Source organism: Lissotriton vulgaris, chromosome 11, assembly GCF_964263255.1.
Source record: "Lissotriton vulgaris chromosome 11, aLisVul1.2, whole genome shotgun sequence".
In the NCBI taxonomy this organism is placed as follows: domain Eukaryota; kingdom Metazoa; phylum Chordata; class Amphibia; order Caudata; family Salamandridae; genus Lissotriton; species Lissotriton vulgaris.
The window spans coordinates 936,810,334-936,828,197 of NC_141699.1; the positions used below are offsets into that span (position 1 = coordinate 936,810,334).

The window sequence follows — 17,864 nt, forward strand, 5'->3', positions numbered from 1 at the left end:
TTCTTTGTTATAGAGAAACCTGGCCTGGTCACTCACATGAGGTGGTATATAAGGTTTTTCTAGAACAGTCCATGTAAACTCCTCTGCTTGGTGGTTACTTAAAAAAAAAAAAAAGCCGTATCAATTTGGTGTTGGTTTTTCTGCATCTAAATGTTCAAGCATCCTTAATTTGACCTGGTGTGTCGTCATCCCTACATACAAATCCCGTGACTTGAAACACTGCACAATCTGACACCTAGAACTACAGCTTCCTGGTTGTATGACATCACTTTGTAGTTTCAGCCAAAGGAAATTTGCGGCGCCAAAAGTCGTGAACCATTCAAAACTGGATAACAAAGTGCCTCGGTACCTCTCACTGACTCGGGAGAGTCTGAAGCACCGACGGATAGGTGAGTGGTTTGGCATGCGCTGCTCTTTAATCACTTCTGTACCGGTTGTTCATAGTTTAATGCTACATTACGTTATGAGCGTTGGCTATCTAAATCGTAGGCAGAACTTAGGCGCTCCAAACGTTTGAAGAAATGAGAAAAACAAACATGGCATTAGAGCATTGCTTGCTCCAGCGTGTAGTTCACGAGCAGGGCATGTTTATTATATGAAGGCGACAGACGCGCTCTGACGGATCAACTTTTTTCGAAAACAGAGAGAGCTGAGGAATGTGGCTTTCGAGTAACACACATACCCCCCTAACTACTGACGCTCATTAATAAACGTAGAGTCGTTTCTTGGAAACTTGAGGACCATTATTGGTGCATTAGCCATAGCTTCTACATCCACATATTTATATAGCAGAAGTGCTTAACACTCTACAAGCAGGGCGTCTTCAGAATTGTTTTGAGCTTATTTCACGCCTCCAGTACACCTTAACAGATAGTGAATAGGCTCATACAGACCTAGCCTCTCATTTTACAATCAATACATGTCTTAAGGTATGGTATAAGAGTTAGAGTTAATCTGAATAAAGCAAGGTCTTTTTTAAGCATACCGGACCAATTAATATGGTTTTATTCTGGGACTATAAATTGCAAGCTGGATAGTTTGCAGAGATTTAAAAAATGACAATAATAAATGAACTAGACAACCTAGTCTTTTGAGGTGGATTCTCAGGTGTCTTCCTTCTTGTAAAAAAGTAGTTCACTATTGAGTATAGCATCTTAATATAGGATATAATCATGAAGGCGAGGAGGCAGTGACTAGAACTGTGTCATATGCTCCCCTAGTTATTTTATTTACTTCCCAACAGGGCTGGGGTCTCCCATACCGGAGTTGTTATCGGGTGAGGTGAGGTTTTTTTTATCTCATACAAAACAGGCGAGTGCACCGGCTCAAGTTTTTTGAATGGCGGTGCAAGTAATGAAATCAGTTGTGATTTATATAGCTATTGAATGACATCTAGCTATGAAACACTAGTTCTGGTGAGAATTTGAAATTGGTTCATCTTTTAACAATGAAGATGTATGTGCTTATCTTTTACAGGTGTGAAGATCACTCCACCTGTATTGAGGTATTTTTATATAAAGGTTGTATTCTGATGACTATTTTTCAGCACATTACACTTTTCAAAGAATGCAGTAGCAATCTTTTACTTCGGCCCTGAAGAAAGCCTGGGCAAGAGGCCGTTAAGGCGGGAACTAGTTGACCATATTTTGAAGCGGTCTATTTGTTGAAAGCTGCTTTTGGACTATTTTAATAGGATTGGCAGGGATATTTTCCTTAAAGTAATTTTTCTCTCCCAAATCCTTTTTAATCTCACTCACATGCACGGACCTGACAATTCCATCACCCAAGTCATTGATATCCATTCTTAAAAGGAGATAATAGATGATTAAGTAATCATCTTTTTTGCTTGCACCTCCTTCTGTTGCTACTATGTGGCCTGGTCGCAATCTGATCCACAGAACCTCTCAGTGATCTGGAAGAGTTGTGGTAGGAAGGAAGGATATCCAAGTGATGACACTGACCTCATGGAAAACGTATTTAAGAAATGTGTTTGAACACCTCAGCAGTTTTTGTTGGATTGGGAATCAATACCTCGATGGTACACCAAATCTAAATTTTATTTTGGGATTTCTCGAATAGTTTTTGCCCTAATTCAACATACCTACTTAATAAAGTAAATCCAAGGAATTAAGTCAAGCACATGTGAAATCTGTGAGATCACTAGGAGAACACAGTGACGTTGGTCCAGTCGACCACTATTTTATTGGTTTACAAGTTTGTTTTGTTCAGTAGCATAACCCCCCTCCTCATTCAACCGACATAACAAATTGCACTGAGTTAAAACACATTATGTATACAAAGTATTGATACGTTTTTGCCCATTGTCCGTTTTAGAAACATTTTCAAAAAGTCTTATTTGAAATAGGAATTTTTATTTATGGAAAATGATTGAAGTTCAATTTACCAACTTGACAACATTGAAGTTGAGAAATGAGATGCCTCACAACATAATTGACGCCCTTGCTATTTATATCACAAGACTTATTTGCCGTTCACATTAGAGATGGTATATAGAGAACTGCCAGAGGTTCATCCTTTCTGTATCCTCTTTGCTTCTTCCTTTGTTCCTTCATTTTCCAATCGCAGCATCCCTTCACAGGCTGTTTATACCCCCCTTCAATAACTTCTCATTTTAAACCTTGCAATAATTCTTTTCTAGTTTTTAGTCATCCCACACAATGCTACTCAACCACATCACAATCCCTTTCTATACATTTTTACTTCCTCACAACCCTCTTTTCACGTTTATCCTGACCTCCACTTCTCATCTCCCTATTCGGATTGCACTTGTGAAGTTGTGCCATGTCATAACTAAAGAGAAGGTCACAAGCGTTCGTGGAATGACATCTTACTTCGAATGCTGTTGCTTTTTTAACAGGCACAGAAATGGTTTAGGGAGTAGAAGCAAATATATGCACACTTGCAACAAAAACAAATTCTCTGGTGCTTATAGCCATGTTCGTAAACAATATGCTACTTTAAAAAGTCGTAAGGTGTGCATTTCATAATTTAAGTAGTACAGACTGAACTTAATCTGCATGTTGCATTTATTAAATACATTAAAATCTGCAGTGTAACAAAACATGTTCGGCATACGAAATTCAACACGAATTTAAATGAACAAAAGTTGGCTCACTTCATTTTTTTATACAACTAGTGTACAGGTCACTAGGTCAGCTCCACCAATACCAGCTGTTCGTTTTTATTATTTGACATAGTTCACAGACTTGCATTCTTCTACACTGAGGGATGGATTAAAAAAAACATGAGGTAAGAAAGTAGTTCAAAGATTATAGGTCATGCAGATCATGCTGAACAGCAAAAAGGGCGGAAACACAAAAAAAAAAATACATAGAGAATGTGCAGTACAAAATAAAATAAAAAGTCAAATGCACAGCTTTGCTTCTTTGGTTACAAAGTAGATTGAACATTTTCACAGCTTTTTATTCCCACCCCAAAGTCACTTAAAATGCGGAGAAGCAGAGAACAGTGGCGATCTCTCTTCAGCCCTAGAAGCAGAAAGAAATGACCAACATTTTCTTCATCGAATAGCCCAATCATTTATTTCACAAACTATCTGTACAGATGTACTACATTGCATTCTTTACAAATAATACACTAAAACTGTCTTGACTACTGTAAATAAATACCAAGATTTTACCATTAGTGTTGCATTATGCCAGGATACTTTTACTGAGTTATTGCCTACACTTGCCTGCTCAATGCATTCCCATCTATGACGTTTTATACATGGCATTGGTGTCAACGTAACGTTTGTGACATTGTTCATATACAATATGAAAATAGCAGCCCTGTAATAAATAAAACACAAATAAATGAAAGTAAATAAATGCTATACTTAAAGAATGATGGCTCTTTGAAGAAGATTAACATATCTTAACATCAATGCTGGAAGTAAATCCTGTGGGAAAATATAAACCCTCGGACCACCAAACAAATAAAAGTTCCCACTTGTGCAGCACATAAAATGCTATTTTTTCTTTCATGGTTAGAACACCTCATGTGCATCAAAGACAAAAAGGGGCTTCAGTTGTGCAGCATGACAAATCAAAGTGAAAGAAAGCTCTTGTAAAAGGATTGTCTAATACTGAAAAGGCCAAACACAACTGAAGCATGGCTACTTGCTGTCTTATAAAGTGGAGAACACCAGTGGCACACAAGGACGGATTGCTTTTAGTTTTTCTGCATGGACGCAAGGAAATTTCACGCCGAGGAGACATTCGGTTGCTGTGGAGGTTGTAGTATCTGCGATGTTTGTGCAATCACTGTTTTCTGCTGTGAAATAGTACTGAGATTGGCTGGTTGGGCTGATAACTGGGCCAGATGATCATTGTTCGTAAGAGATTTTAACAGTGCATTTTCCCGTTCAAGTGTAGAGTTTTTCTCAATCAATTCCTTTATTTGTTCCTTAAGGACTTCCACTTCTTCTCTGACTGCATACATTAAATGGCTTTTAACCAAATCCTAGAAACAAAATAAGATTTTTTTTAAAACCGCATTTGCAGATACTTTTAAAAGAAAACATTCCTCCGAAATAATTCTCCACAAAAGATCATTAATTACTTAAAAAAAGCAATGGGTCAACCTAGTTGACAAACAATTTAAACGCTTTGTGCCACTTCGTATGCTCTACTTACAGCTTCACTGGCGCACCCCCTAGCGCAATTGTTCCAATTTTATTTAATAGCTGCATGGAGCGACTTGGAAACTTCAACTAGACACTTGCATCTCTGTTCACTCAAGCATCCCTACATTGTATTTTAGAGTTTATTAATGCAATACGTCACTGCCTGTGGGACTATCCGCCATCTAAACACCATGCTTTCAACATCTAACCAAAGATCAGCAAAAGCTTAATTCCTCCTATTCACGAACTAGCATTTCTTACTTCACCACTCTCCTTTGGTATCCCCATTCACTTAAATCCCTGTGTATCACACTGCAACCCTGTTAGTTTTCTGAGCTAGTATCAGTAAGTTGTTCTCAACTTACATGTGTCAATCGTTCTTTTTTTCAAGATAATAAATCCATTTCTTACTGCATCACATTTCCAGACCATAAACCACGCTAGTTCTCTAAAGGCTGCACAATTCATATCGTTTTGCTTCTACTTTATTTAAAATTTGGCTGCCATTGTTCTATGTGAGCTAGCTAATGCAACAGCCATACAGCAGCTATCTGCGGTGGTAAAAATCAGCAGGACGAAGGACACACTTTACCTTGAAATCTTACATTTAACCAATCTAAACAGTCTGCCAAGGTGCTCTGAAACTGACAAACAATCCAGGCACTATTCCTACAGTGATTCCGCTATTTCTGGACTTTTACCAGTTTCTAAAAACCTTCGATTAAAACCGGACTTTGCTGGCACTAATCAACAAAATCGACAATCAAAAAGTGCAAAAAGGTAATAGACAAACAGCAACTTCAAAATATAATCTGAAAATAGGAACAAGGTAATGACAGCAAGGCTGATAAAAAAAGGACTTCAAGATTGTGTAAGTGTCATGAGCAACCTTAAGAATAGAGAATCTTGACATATCCATAAGAAGTGATACAGCCAATCTTTGCAGTCATTGATACCTTCATTAAAAAAAATTTAATTACTGGTTTATTTTGGTGATAAATGGCAGTTGCTTCACCTACAAACTCCTACTTAATCCAGGTATTGGAATAAAGAAGGATATTATCCGACGCCTGCCTCTGCTGGAGTGATTGAGAATCTCGTGTTACAGCAGACTTATGTATTTTTCTACCATCACTCACATACAACAATGACTTTAGCATTTTGTTGTAGCTGCCTAGTATTCACTCTGCTTTTTGACAACTCCTTGAAGGGTACTGGTGCATGGTTTGGAATGAAGGAGGAGGAGGAGGAGTGTGGCTCAATGGTTAGAGCGGCAGACCCTGATGCAGAGGTCTGGCCCGGGACCAGGGTTCAATTCCCAGCGCGGTAGGGTCTTGGGCTAATTTGTCTGCAGACTCGGTAATTCTCGCCTCGGCGCCTACTCTAATCATGGGGTCCCACGCTGCAACTCTGGGCAATAGCTTGCTTAAATCTCCACAACAGCCCCTACAACACTGGGATACCTGGCTTCACCTTGGGGGTGCCCAGGAGGAGCACCTCACAGGGAGAGCCAGGAAGGGTTCCACAGAGTTATACAGCGCCGGGACGCCCCGGTGATGGGCAGCTGTGCGCTTTACAAGTATCCTACATTTACATGAATGACTAAGTTTATAGGTTGGTGGTTAAAAGAAGACCAGCCTTTTATATCCAAACAATACCCGATTGGGTCTCTTAGTGATCTGCTCATCAAGCAGAATTAGCGACATATTAACAGCTGTAGGTCGGCAGGTAGTGGGATTTTGAAAGCAGCATCCGAAAGAGGTGATGCCTGCTAGACTTCTGTAAACAAAGCTAAAAGGGTCAACAGCATTGAGAGAATAAACTGGCACAGTAGGCGTGTATTTAACAAAAGTGCCTTATTGGACATGGCAATGAAAGAAGGCCCTTCCGAATAGATGGATTAAATAAAATTCCTCTTCCTGCGGTGTGCTGCAAATGAGAACATCCAAAGTAACTCACCCACGAGGAAGCAGCATTTACACTGCAGAACACAACTTGGTACTGGAAGAGGAAAAAAAATAAAAACACTGACTAGCATAGTTTGTCAGTGCTCAGAAAAGAGGGTACCCATACATGCGAACATTTTATAAGAGGAAAGTTGAATATTTGAGACAATTTTTTTTCTCCTGAAGAATGTACTGACTCACAGGGGAAAATACCTTCGCATGTGCAAGTAGGAACTTCACTTTAGAACGGCAGCATTTTCCAGCATAGTCCACAAGAGGGGTGTGGGGGGAGTCCTCACAATCCGAAAATGCTAGCTATTCCGTGGAGTAATGGGCAATAGTTGTAAACTATCCATTTAATTTAATATATATATATATATATATATATATATATATATATATATATATATATGAAAACAAGTTACTTACCTGTAACTACAGTTATCCAGTATTGGTATCTTTCATAGATTCACATGCCTGAATCATTCCCCGTCGTCGAGGCGGGAGTCCCACGGTAAATTATATATATATAGCAGTGCCTAAAACCATTAGTAGTAGGCTAAGAAAGGATATAGGCCCAACTAGGCCCAAAACTTAGCAGCCTATCTACCTCATTATGTAAAAAGAACTGAAAATGTAGCCTCAGCCAATCAGCTAACCTCACCCTCTAGAACCTTCCCAGCCCAGGCAGTTCTCCTCAGATTTTCCCAGCACAAGTGAGAAGTAGTATCCTATATAAGAACTGCCTAGCCGGGGAGGAGGGTGGGTGCATGTGAATCTATGAAAGATACCAATACTGGATAACTGTAGTTACAGGTAAGTAACTTGTTTTCTTATCCAGTATTGGGGTATCTTTCATAGATTCACATGCCTGAATCAGAGTAGCAAGCAGTAACAACCATAACTGTCGGTAGAGGAAGGTGGGAGACAATCCAAACCATATATCCCCACACAACCTGGAAGGTACTAGAGCAATAACATATCACAATACATATGCAAAATCATGACAACACCTTCATATAACATGTATCTATATATAGAACATTAAAACAGTATATTAGTAAACATGTAGCAATAGAAAAGAAAAACCATAAAAGGCTGACCTCAGTGAAGAAGATGCTGCAACACTGCTTCTCCCACTGACGTATCTCCATGTAGTACCGGCTGCAGGCAATAGTGCTTCGTAAAAGTATGCACACTTTTCCATGTAGCAGCACGGCAGATGTTTTCCAGGGACACCCCTGCAAATAGGGCTGTAGACGCTGACATCATCCTGGTGGAATGCGCCTTAACCGTTCTTGTCAGGGGCTTGTTCGCTTTCTCATGACAGAAGACGATGACAGAGGAAAGCCATCTGGCTATAGTTGCCTTCGTCACTGCCTGACCACGTGTAGCTTGTCCATAAGCCACAAACAGTTGGGTAGATTTGCGTAAATCTTTTGTCTTTTGTAAATAGAATTTGAGGCATCTTTGGACATCCAAGGAATGCAGCATCCTTTCAGCTGGAGTCTTGGGGTCTGGAAAGAAAGTCTTGAGTTTCACCGGTTGGTTGATGTGAAACTGGGTCGGAACTTTGGGAATAAACTTAGGATGAGTTCTAAGTGTCACACAATCTTTTGAAAAATGTAGGAAAGGTTCTGATATAGTGAACGCTTGTATCTCACTTACTCTCCGGGTTGAAGTGAGGGCTAACAGAATAGCCACTTTCCAAGTCAAGAATTTAAGTTCCGATTTATGAATTGGTTCAAAAGGCCTTTTCAGCAACTGAGATAACACAATATTGAGATCCCACTCAGGAGGAGGAGGCCGCACTGGAGGGAAAACTCGAAATAATCCTTTAAGGAACTGTTTAATTAAAGAAGAAGAGCACAAAGATGGTTTGTTGTAACTCTTCCTGAATCTGGATATGGCAGCAAGGTGAACTTTGATAGAAGAAAAAGCGAGACCTGATCTGGCTAGAGACAGCAGATAAGGCAGAATCTTCTCTGGAGGAGCCTGTAGTGGATGGACGTCATGCTCTCCGCACCATAAACAGAATCTCTTCCATTTGAAGCGATAGGTTCTGATGGTAGACTGTGCACGAGCCTGAGATAGAACAGCTCTACAGTCTGGAGAAATCTCTAGGTCCTTAAACTCTAAGAAATCAGGAGCCAGGCGTGCAAGTGTAGCGACTGAGGATCTGGATGAAGTATTTGTCCTTCCTCCCTTGTCAGCATTGAAAGTGTCGGCTTGAGGCGCAGTGGAGGTTGATGGGAGAGTATCAGAAGCTCCTGGAACCAATACTGCCTCGGCCAGCGAGGAGCAATTAGGATTAGAGAGCAACGCTCTCTCTTCATTTTCTGTAGAACCTTTGGGATGAGAGGAATCGGCGGGAAGGCATATGCAAAGATTCCGGTCCACCTCATCAACAGGGCATTTCCTCTCGGTCCTTGCTGATGGAACCTGCTGGCAAAGTATATGCACTTGCTGTTCTGCTGCGTGGCAAACAGGTCCAGCGTTGGTGTGCCCCAGAGCTGGAAAATTGTTTCCACTTGGCGTTGTTCGAGTTCCCACTCGTGACATCCTGTGAACGATCTGCTGAGATCGTCGGCCAGAGAATTCTGAATTCCCTGAACATGTTCCGCTCTGAGGGAAATTTTGTGGTGGAGTAACCATTCCCACATTTCCTGCGCTTGAAGAGACAGGGCCAGAGATTTTGTGCCCCCTTGCTTGTTTACGTAAAACATGCTGGTGGTGTTGTCCGTGCGCACCAGTACTGCAGAGCCTGCAATTCTTGGCAGGAAGGCTCGCAAGGACAGGAAAATTGCCCTCAACTCGAGGCAGTTGATGTGTTTGTGCTTGTACTGATGGGACCACCGTCCCTGCACCTGAAGGTCCTGGAGATGACCTCCCCAACCCTCCATGGAGGCATCTGTCGTTAGAGTAAATTCCGGTAGAGTCTGAAGAAAAATGAGCCCCGGAGACAAATTGTTCTTTGCCGCCCACCACAGAAGAGCTTGTTTTATCTTGGGCGTGACCTTGATACGGTCCTCGAAAGATCCGTCTATCTGCCGCCATTGTCGATGCAATTCCTCCTGGAGAGGCCTCATTCTGAGTCGAGCCAGTGGAACTAGATGGAGTGCGGAGGAACACATCCCTAGCAGGGAAACAAACTGTCGGACCGAAAGAGACTTTTTTGACCGTATTTGACTTGCCAGCCTTGTGATCTTGTCCTGACGAATTTGGGTTAAGGAAGCCTTGCACTGAGAAGTGTCTAGTACTGCTCCCAGGAACGTCAGAATTTGTCTGGGTTGAAGTTGAGATTTTTTGGCGTTGAGGGTCAAACCCAGATTCGAGAACATTGACAGAGCACTCTTGACCGATTGCCTTGTCGAAGTCCTCGTCGGACTCTTTATTAACCAATCGTCGAGGTACGGGAATACTTGGATTCCCTGTGACCTCAACGCAGCTGCAACTGGGACTAGAGTCTTGGTAAAGATTCTTGGTGCAGACTTTAGGCCGAAAGGGAGCACCTTGAATTGAAAATGGACACCAGCCACTGTGAATCTCAGATACTTGCGGTGATTTGGATGAATTGGAATGTGGAAGTAGGCGTCTTCCATATCCAGGGAAGCCATGAAATCTCCCTCCATGAGGCAATTGAGGACATCCGTGAGTGTCACCATGCGGAAACTCTGCTTTTTCAGATATGTGTTTAAGTTTCGTAGATCCAGAATTGGACGCCACTCTCCTGAAACCTTTTCCACAAGGAAGAAGCGAGAATAAAACCCCTGATTTTTCTGGGATGTTGGGACTTTCTCTATCGCATTTTTGTGCAGCATTTTCATGGCTTCCATGTATAACAAATGAAGACGAGGAGGGGAGGGACCCCTGGGCGGTAATGTTGGAGGTTTCTGCAAGAACTCCAGAGTGTGTCCGTGTTTGACTATGTCCAGAACCCACTGATCTGAAGTTATCTTCCGCCACTGTTGATAAAAGGCGGAAATCTTGGCGCCCACAGGGAGGGAGGGAAGGGAGGATGGTGTCCGGCAAAACTCACTGGCGTTTATTTGAATCACGTCCCTGGTAGTTAGAACGTCGTTTCCCTCCTTGACGAGAGAAACCCGCTGACGATGACTGCCGATAGGACTGTTGGTAGTACGGTTTATTTTGAGGTTGATACTGACGGTTTTGCTGATTTTGATAATGTCCTCTTGATGAAAAACCACGGCCTCTTGCTCCTCTGAAAAAACCTCGCTTATACTGTAGTGCACCAAGCGATTTGGCCGTATCAGTATCCGTTTTTATCGCAAGCAATGCTTCATCTATGTGCTTGCCAAACAATAACTCGCCATTATAGGCCATGTCCAGTATTTTGGTCTGGACCTCAGGTCTGAAAGAAGTCGCCTTGAGCCATCCTTGCCGTCTGAGAACTGCCGCTCCGGCCAATTGTCTAAAGGCTGTATTAGATACGTCGAGGGCGCAATCGATAATTTCAGAAGCTGCCCGCTCGCCTTCCAAGACAACCTTCCTGACCTCTTCAACACGGTCATCGGGAACCAAATTGATGAACTCCGACAGATCTGACCACATTTGTCTGTCGTACCGTGCTAAAATTGCCAAAGAATTAGCAATCTTGACAGTAGCAGCGGCATTAGCCGAGAACTTTTTTCCAATTGCATCCAGTCTCCTGCCCTCTTTGTCTGGAGGCGTTGAAAGAGGTGCAACCGGATTTTTGGATCGTTGTTGAGCCGCTTGTGAAATCACTGAGTCAGGACGCGGATGACCAATCAAACATGAAGGAGTGTCCGGTGGTGCTCGGTACTTCTTGTCGACTCTTGGAAGAACCGCCGGGATGGAAGCTGGCGTCTTCATAATATCAATCCCTTCTTTCCAGATATAATCAATGATAGGGATAGATCTGGACACCCTTCTATACCCTTCTTTGAAATCATGAAGAAAACAGTCGGTTTGTTCAACCGAAACTGTGATTGCAAATCGAGCAGCTGCCCGGTGCATGATGTTATGAAAACCTCCTATGTCTTCTGGCGGAGAATCTGAAGGTTTTGGCAGATTAGGAGAGGGCATAGGAATGACGTAATCATTCCATGGTTCCGTAGGCGTGGAATCCGGAAGTTCCCCATCCTCTCTTTCATCCTCATCTGGAGATGAGATGTCAACATCCTGACCCCCAGTCCCGGGGTCAACATCCTGCCTTGGAGAATGTGAAGGATGTGGCGGTGGATTTACTGGCATGTCCTCTGGCACAGTATTTGGAGTAGGCAGAGTTGGTGGAAACCTCTGACGATAATCGGCCAGCATGGCCTGCAAATCCTGTACTAGAACAGACGGAAGATGAGTCGTGTCTTCTGTGTGTTGTTGCTCCTGATGATAAGGAGTAGCTAAATTTTCCTGATAGCAATGAACCTCATCATCATCCTCATCCTCTTGATATTTTATGTGCAACTGGGAAGGGTGATGGGCCACTCCAAAAGGATCATCATCATCCTCATCCTCTTCATTATCCGAATCTGCTTCCACGTAATTTTCCAAGATATGCGAAGGCAAGAGGGGAGACAAATGAGAGTAACTCTGTCTCTGAAAAGATTTCATCTGAAAATGGGTATACTGCACCCTAACCGGAGATGTGGGCAACAAATGCGTAGACGGCACATTCAAAGATGCCAGCGCTGCTGTCGATGGCAAAAGTGAAACCGATGTGTGAGTTGCCGATATTGTCGTCGACGGTATCGTCACAGGTATTGTAATCATGGATGAAGACTTCTTGGAAGGCGTCCTAGTAGACGGATCCGTCGAAGGACTCCTCGTCGTCGAGCTAGTCGTCGACGGAGCTGAAATCTTCGTCGACGTGTTTGTCGTCGACGGGCCTGTCGTCGACGGGGTCTTCGTCGACGAGCCTTTCGTCGACGGGCGCTTCGTCGACGGGCCCTCCGTCGACGGGCCCTCCGTCGACGGGGCCTTCGTCGACGGGGTCTTCGTCGACGGGGTCTTCGTCGACGGGATCTTCGTCGACTGGGTCTTCGTCGACGGGATAGTGGAAGTCTTCGTCGACGGAGGAGCCGTCGACGAGAGCGTCGACGGAAGCGATGACGAGCGCTTCAAAGATGGTGATTTGGTCGTCGACGGTAGACTCGTCGACGACGCGCTTTTCTTTGACGATCTTGTCTCAGAAGAAGAGGCCATGACGGACATCACAGGAGAAGTAATTGCTGAGGTGGTAACAGTATTTGAAGAAGTAGAAGACGTAGAATAGGTGGTAACAGTGAGAGAAGACACTAAAGTGACAGCTTTAGTGCGGACTGTACTCACAGTAGAAGACTCTGTTGACGCAGCACTCCTTGTGGATTCAGAGGGTTTATGAGAGAACTTAGATTTTTTCAATCTCTCAGGGGAACACCTCTCTTTGGAACTGGCTCTCTTACTTGAAGTAGAGGCTCTGTCCTCGTCATCTCTGACAGACGACTTCAGCCACAAAAGAACTCTCGCCTCTCTATCCCTTTTGGTCTTAGGAGGGAAGGTTCGACATATCCTGCAATCCTTCACAACATGTGAAGGATGCAAACAATAAATACAGTCCGAGTGCTCGTCGTCCACGTGAACTCTCTTCTTGAAGCATGAAGCACAGGCCTTGAATAAAGCCTTCTTTTCCGACATCTTGAAAGAATTGAAGAAATTTCTGAAGAAAACTGAGTAGGCACTAGGGAGACTCCCTTACACACGAAGTGCGGTGAAAATCTGAGGAGAACTGCCTGGGCTGGGAAGGTTCTAGAGGGTGAGGTTAGCTGATTGGCTGAGGCTACATTTTCAGTTCTTTTTACATAATGAGGTAGATAGGCTGCTAAGTTTTGGGCCTAGTTGGGCCTATATCCTTTCTTAGCCTACTACTAATGGTTTTAGGCACTGCTATATATATATAATTTACCGTGGGACTCCCGCCTCGACGACGGGGAATGATTCAGGCATGTGAATCTATGAAAGATACCCCAATACTGGATAAATATATATATATATATATATATATATATATATATATATATATATATATATATATATATATATATATATTTTTATAATCGTCTCTATAGAGACTGCTGACTATGTATGAGTTGCACCAAAGAAATGCAGATTCACCTAGACTTCATTTAAAACATTTGAAGATGGGTGAAAATTACCATCCATTCAACCAACCAATGGGAGAGGGTTTCTTAGTCTTATACAATAAAGAACAATGACGATGAAAATTGCATATCTATAGTTAAGTCTTAGAATACACTGAGGCCATTAACATTTTTTGTATAAGGAGACCGCTTGATTTACTTACCATTGCCTGTTCTATTTTATTGTCAATGGCTACGACGCTTGCATTGGATGTGCTGTGGAAAAAAGAACACAATTACAAAGGTATCCCAAGTACTGCAAAGCAATCTTGGATCATTTCAGTTTCTCGGATGGAGCTCTATTGAATAGATGTGCACATGTAAGTTACATAAGACTTGCAGGATACTCGGTTTAGAATAAAACTATGCAGTTGGAACAGCAATACAAATCATAAAATATCTTGAAAAGGAAGGGAAACTGCCAACATACATCGTACCGGCATGCATTTAGAACAATATAACACCTTGTCATCGAGGTCTAGTTTAACTGATAGAATATAGTATTTCATTTTGTAGGACCCGAGGTCGCCACCATTTGGAAACTGATTGCAGACGTCCATCCAGAGCGCGATTTGGGAAAGCGCCTTGAACCTCTTCTTTTTTTGCAGCAGGTCACTCGACTCAGTCTCCCAACGCAAGCTTAGAAGGGCAGATTGAATGTTATTTCAAAAGGACGAGCAGAAAAAAACCACAGCCATCCTTATCGCAGATACTCACAAGAATAAAATGCAGATCACATACCAAGGTTATCTTCGGCATAACAATGTTAAACAGTTTAGGGAGCAAACGCTGTTCAGTCCGTTGTCTCCAAGCCCATAGGCAGCAAAAACAACCAACCGAACTTTAAACTGGTTCTGGTTTCAGCAAAAAAACTAAACCAAAGAGCAAACTCGAATTGTTCGTGGACTTCTGGAGCTATACTCAAACGCTAAAAGATTGCCAAGCTAACCGAATACTTTAAGCAGTCATTACTCAGCGTAATTAAGATTCAAAGCTAGAAATTGGCTCCAACAATCAACTGAAAGAAAATTAATGCACCATCTATGTTCCTGGCACACTGCAGATTGCCCCTTGTATAATTTCACTGCTTTTATAAAGTGCTATTGAGAATTAGTACCAATTCTCCCGAAAGTCAAAGGCATTATTAGTTATGACAATAGGCTAGACCATACGGTTTACCTTCCTTGAATTCATTTATATTGCAGTTTCCGTAATATGCGGACGCATAACAAAACCTTGAAAAAAAGAATTACAAGTCCACAAATCATTTCCTTCAACAAAATCAGTTCAACCAACAAAGAGAACAGATGTAGACAGGCACTATACAAAAGTTCAATCAGGTCATAGCAAAAAATTTCATTTCTAAACTGAGCTAGAGCTTTTCATGTGCATATACTTTACTGAGCAGGTCAGTCACAAGTCAATATTTAGAAATACTAAGGACGCGGTCAAATTATTTTTCAATTTTACTCCAAAAATATAATAAACTTAAACGTATACCAAATATTTCATATCACTTCCAACCATAAAAGAAGCATTTACAATGCAATAGGTCTCGCAGCATTAAAGTTGGAGTTATTGGCATTGTGTATGACAATGCAGTGCATACATTTTTTAGCAAACTTTGAATTGGTGAGCAGTGAGTGTGTGCAAAGTATGCTGTTTTTGAAAGCAGTGTGGTAGAGTGCAGGAATTGGGGTGACCTGAGCAATGTGGATGATGCACCTCGCGCACGGGGCTGACGCAGTTATTGTGTGTGCGCGGCGGGGGCTGGTGGTGTGTGTCTATGTGTGCGCTCGTGTTTGCGTGCGGGTATGTCTCTGCATGTGTGCGCGTCTGTGTTGGTGTGGGTGTGACTAGCCTGCCAGAATCGGAGCGCGTGGTTGTGCGCGCCACCCGTTTGTCACTTTAAAACAATTCGTTACTTTTTGGGATGTCACAGTTCTTACTAGCAATGTTCAATCTTCAAACAGTGTTAAATGCCCCTTAAAACCACTTTACTGGGCCTCAGGCACAGTTTCTTCTTTTAGGGGGTAACCAGAGGCTCCAGACACGCCCTCCCTAGCTTGCAGGCAAGACCTAAGGCGGGGACATGCTGTCCGTGAGGCCTGAACACCTCTGTGCGCCTCGTACGCCGATTGGGGGACGAACTTACAGAGTCTCACGCATCCCACGTGAGACGCCTACTTGGGAGATGGTACGATTCGAAGTGAGTGTACGAGTCGCACCAGGCAGGTGTGACTCGTAGGGCGGTGCGCTTACAGTGACTGCGCCGCCTGGCGTACGCTCAGTGACCCAGGGCGCGGGCGAGGCAGACAGGCTGTGCGAGTCGTGATGGGGGTGAGACTCGCACAGCGCAAACTTCAGGGGGCACAAAAGGCAGTGCGAGCCGTATGCTTAGCGGCGACTCGCACCGTGGTAGCAAAACACGCTCGTGTGTGTGCGGCGGGAGGTGGTGGTGGTGGGTGTCTATGTGTGCGCTCGTGCGTGTGCGCTAGTGTGTTTGCGTGCATGTCTGTGTGTCTGCCTGTGTGTGTGTGTGTGTGCGTGTGCGTCTGTGTTGGTGTGGGTGTGACTAGCCTGCCGGAATCGGAGCGCGTGGTTGTGCGCGCCACCCGCTCCGATCGGCTTCTGGCAGATGCGCGTGGCCAGCTCCTGTCGCCCCTCGTTGTCGGCTGAGCCGACAGCTATAGTGCTCTCTGCGAGAGCACGCTTTTGTGCGCTTTTCGCGAGCCCTAAAAATATCTGGGCGCTTATTAGTAATGGACAAGCATGGAACCCTCATTTTATTAAGTGCATTACATGGTAACTGAAATATAGAGCTAACTGTGGTTACTCCGTTCCTGAACACAGGCAAACATGGAAAAATGAACAGCTGGAATACTATTAACTCTCCTTAAGAGTGCGTCACCATAATGTGTACTTCCAGTGTTCAATCATTGCTACTAACCTGGTATGGTTTTTCATGGCAAAATGGTGCTCATTTAACCAATGTGGAAGGATGCGACTCTGAGAAAGCCAGGATGGGGACATGTGATCTTTAGATATGACAAGGTGCATGCATATGATGCATTAATCTACTATAGCATTCTAACATACTGACACTGGAACACCAATATTAATGTCTAGCCATTGTAAATATTGCTTCACAGTGTGTGCAGCATGTATTTCTTCTGCCTAAGTGTTGCTTCAATTGGAATACAACACTTGTGCACCAACCTAGGAAGCAAGTTTCATCATGTGGTTGATAAGCATTGGTATCATATTTTTGGTGGAGCAGACGGGCTTCAAGAAAGAAGTGGCTCTTAGCTAAAGACTTTTGTGGTACACTTCAGTTTAGCGAGGTGGGCACTGAGGGCTGGTGGGGTAGGTCCCAAAAAGCTAGCATGCCCTTCGCCACCTGCTGAATAAGCGCCAGCCAGGAAGTGCTGCAGGTGTGCTAGACTTAGCCCATCAATGCTGCTATGCAAGAGCTCATCCGAGCACCAGTGGGATCTTGAGGACACAAGTGCACACTCCCGAATTACAAAGTAATTCAATATGGAAATAAAAACGTTTAGAAAGGTTCCTAAAATACTCTTTCTATAAATGCTTCAAAAATAAATAGAGAGCGGTTACAAAGTGCAAATCAAGGTGTCCCAAATAGCTTGCTTCTGCAAGCTAGTATTTAACAAACATTCGGAGTGGCAAAAATGAAAATAAACAAACATAGCTCAAATATTGTCAGTCAGTCAAAATACACAATGACAGAAAACCTTAGCCAGAACAGAAAAAGTTGAGCAGGCCTAGTACCAACAGGAAAATATTAAACACCTTTTCAACATGTCTCTATGAAATAAAGAAAAGCATAATGTAAAGTCGTGGTACAATGACCTTCAATCAGGGTTGCACAAAGTTACAAACCAAATCCTCCGCACCTTACAGGGTGGCTCATTTAAAAATGTGACATATACAACGCCATCAGGTCGCTTAGTGCACAGCACCTGAAACGTTGACACTTTTGATAAATAAATAAAGTATAAATGCAACAAATGATACAAGCACACTGATACACAGTGTGGAATAAAGTCATACTACACGGTTGAGAAAGCAATGATTATTAACGTAAAGTAC

General features: G+C 43.0%; 1 protein-coding gene across 4 annotated transcripts in view; it reads right to left on the minus strand.

The window, feature by feature from the left end:
• Window positions 1-2,355: 2,355 nt before the first annotated feature.
• The window catches only part of TSC22D2 (TSC22 domain family member 2), a 176,891-nt gene continuing 161,382 nt past the window's right edge, over window positions 2,356-17,864 (minus strand). For 3 of the 4 annotated variants that reach the window (XR_015300965.1, XR_015300964.1, XM_086944081.1), the window contains 2 exons: window positions 13,916-13,967; window positions 2,356-4,485 (listed from right to left, as the gene is read on the minus strand). Coding sequence is in view for 1 of the 4 variants with exons in the window: in XM_086944081.1 (XP_086800207.1) it covers window positions 4,225-4,485; window positions 13,916-13,967 (313 nt within the window). In the remaining 3 variants the exon portion in view is untranslated. The remainder of the gene's footprint in view (window positions 4,486-13,915; window positions 13,968-17,864) is intronic. The other variant, XR_015300963.1, reaches the window with a different exon arrangement.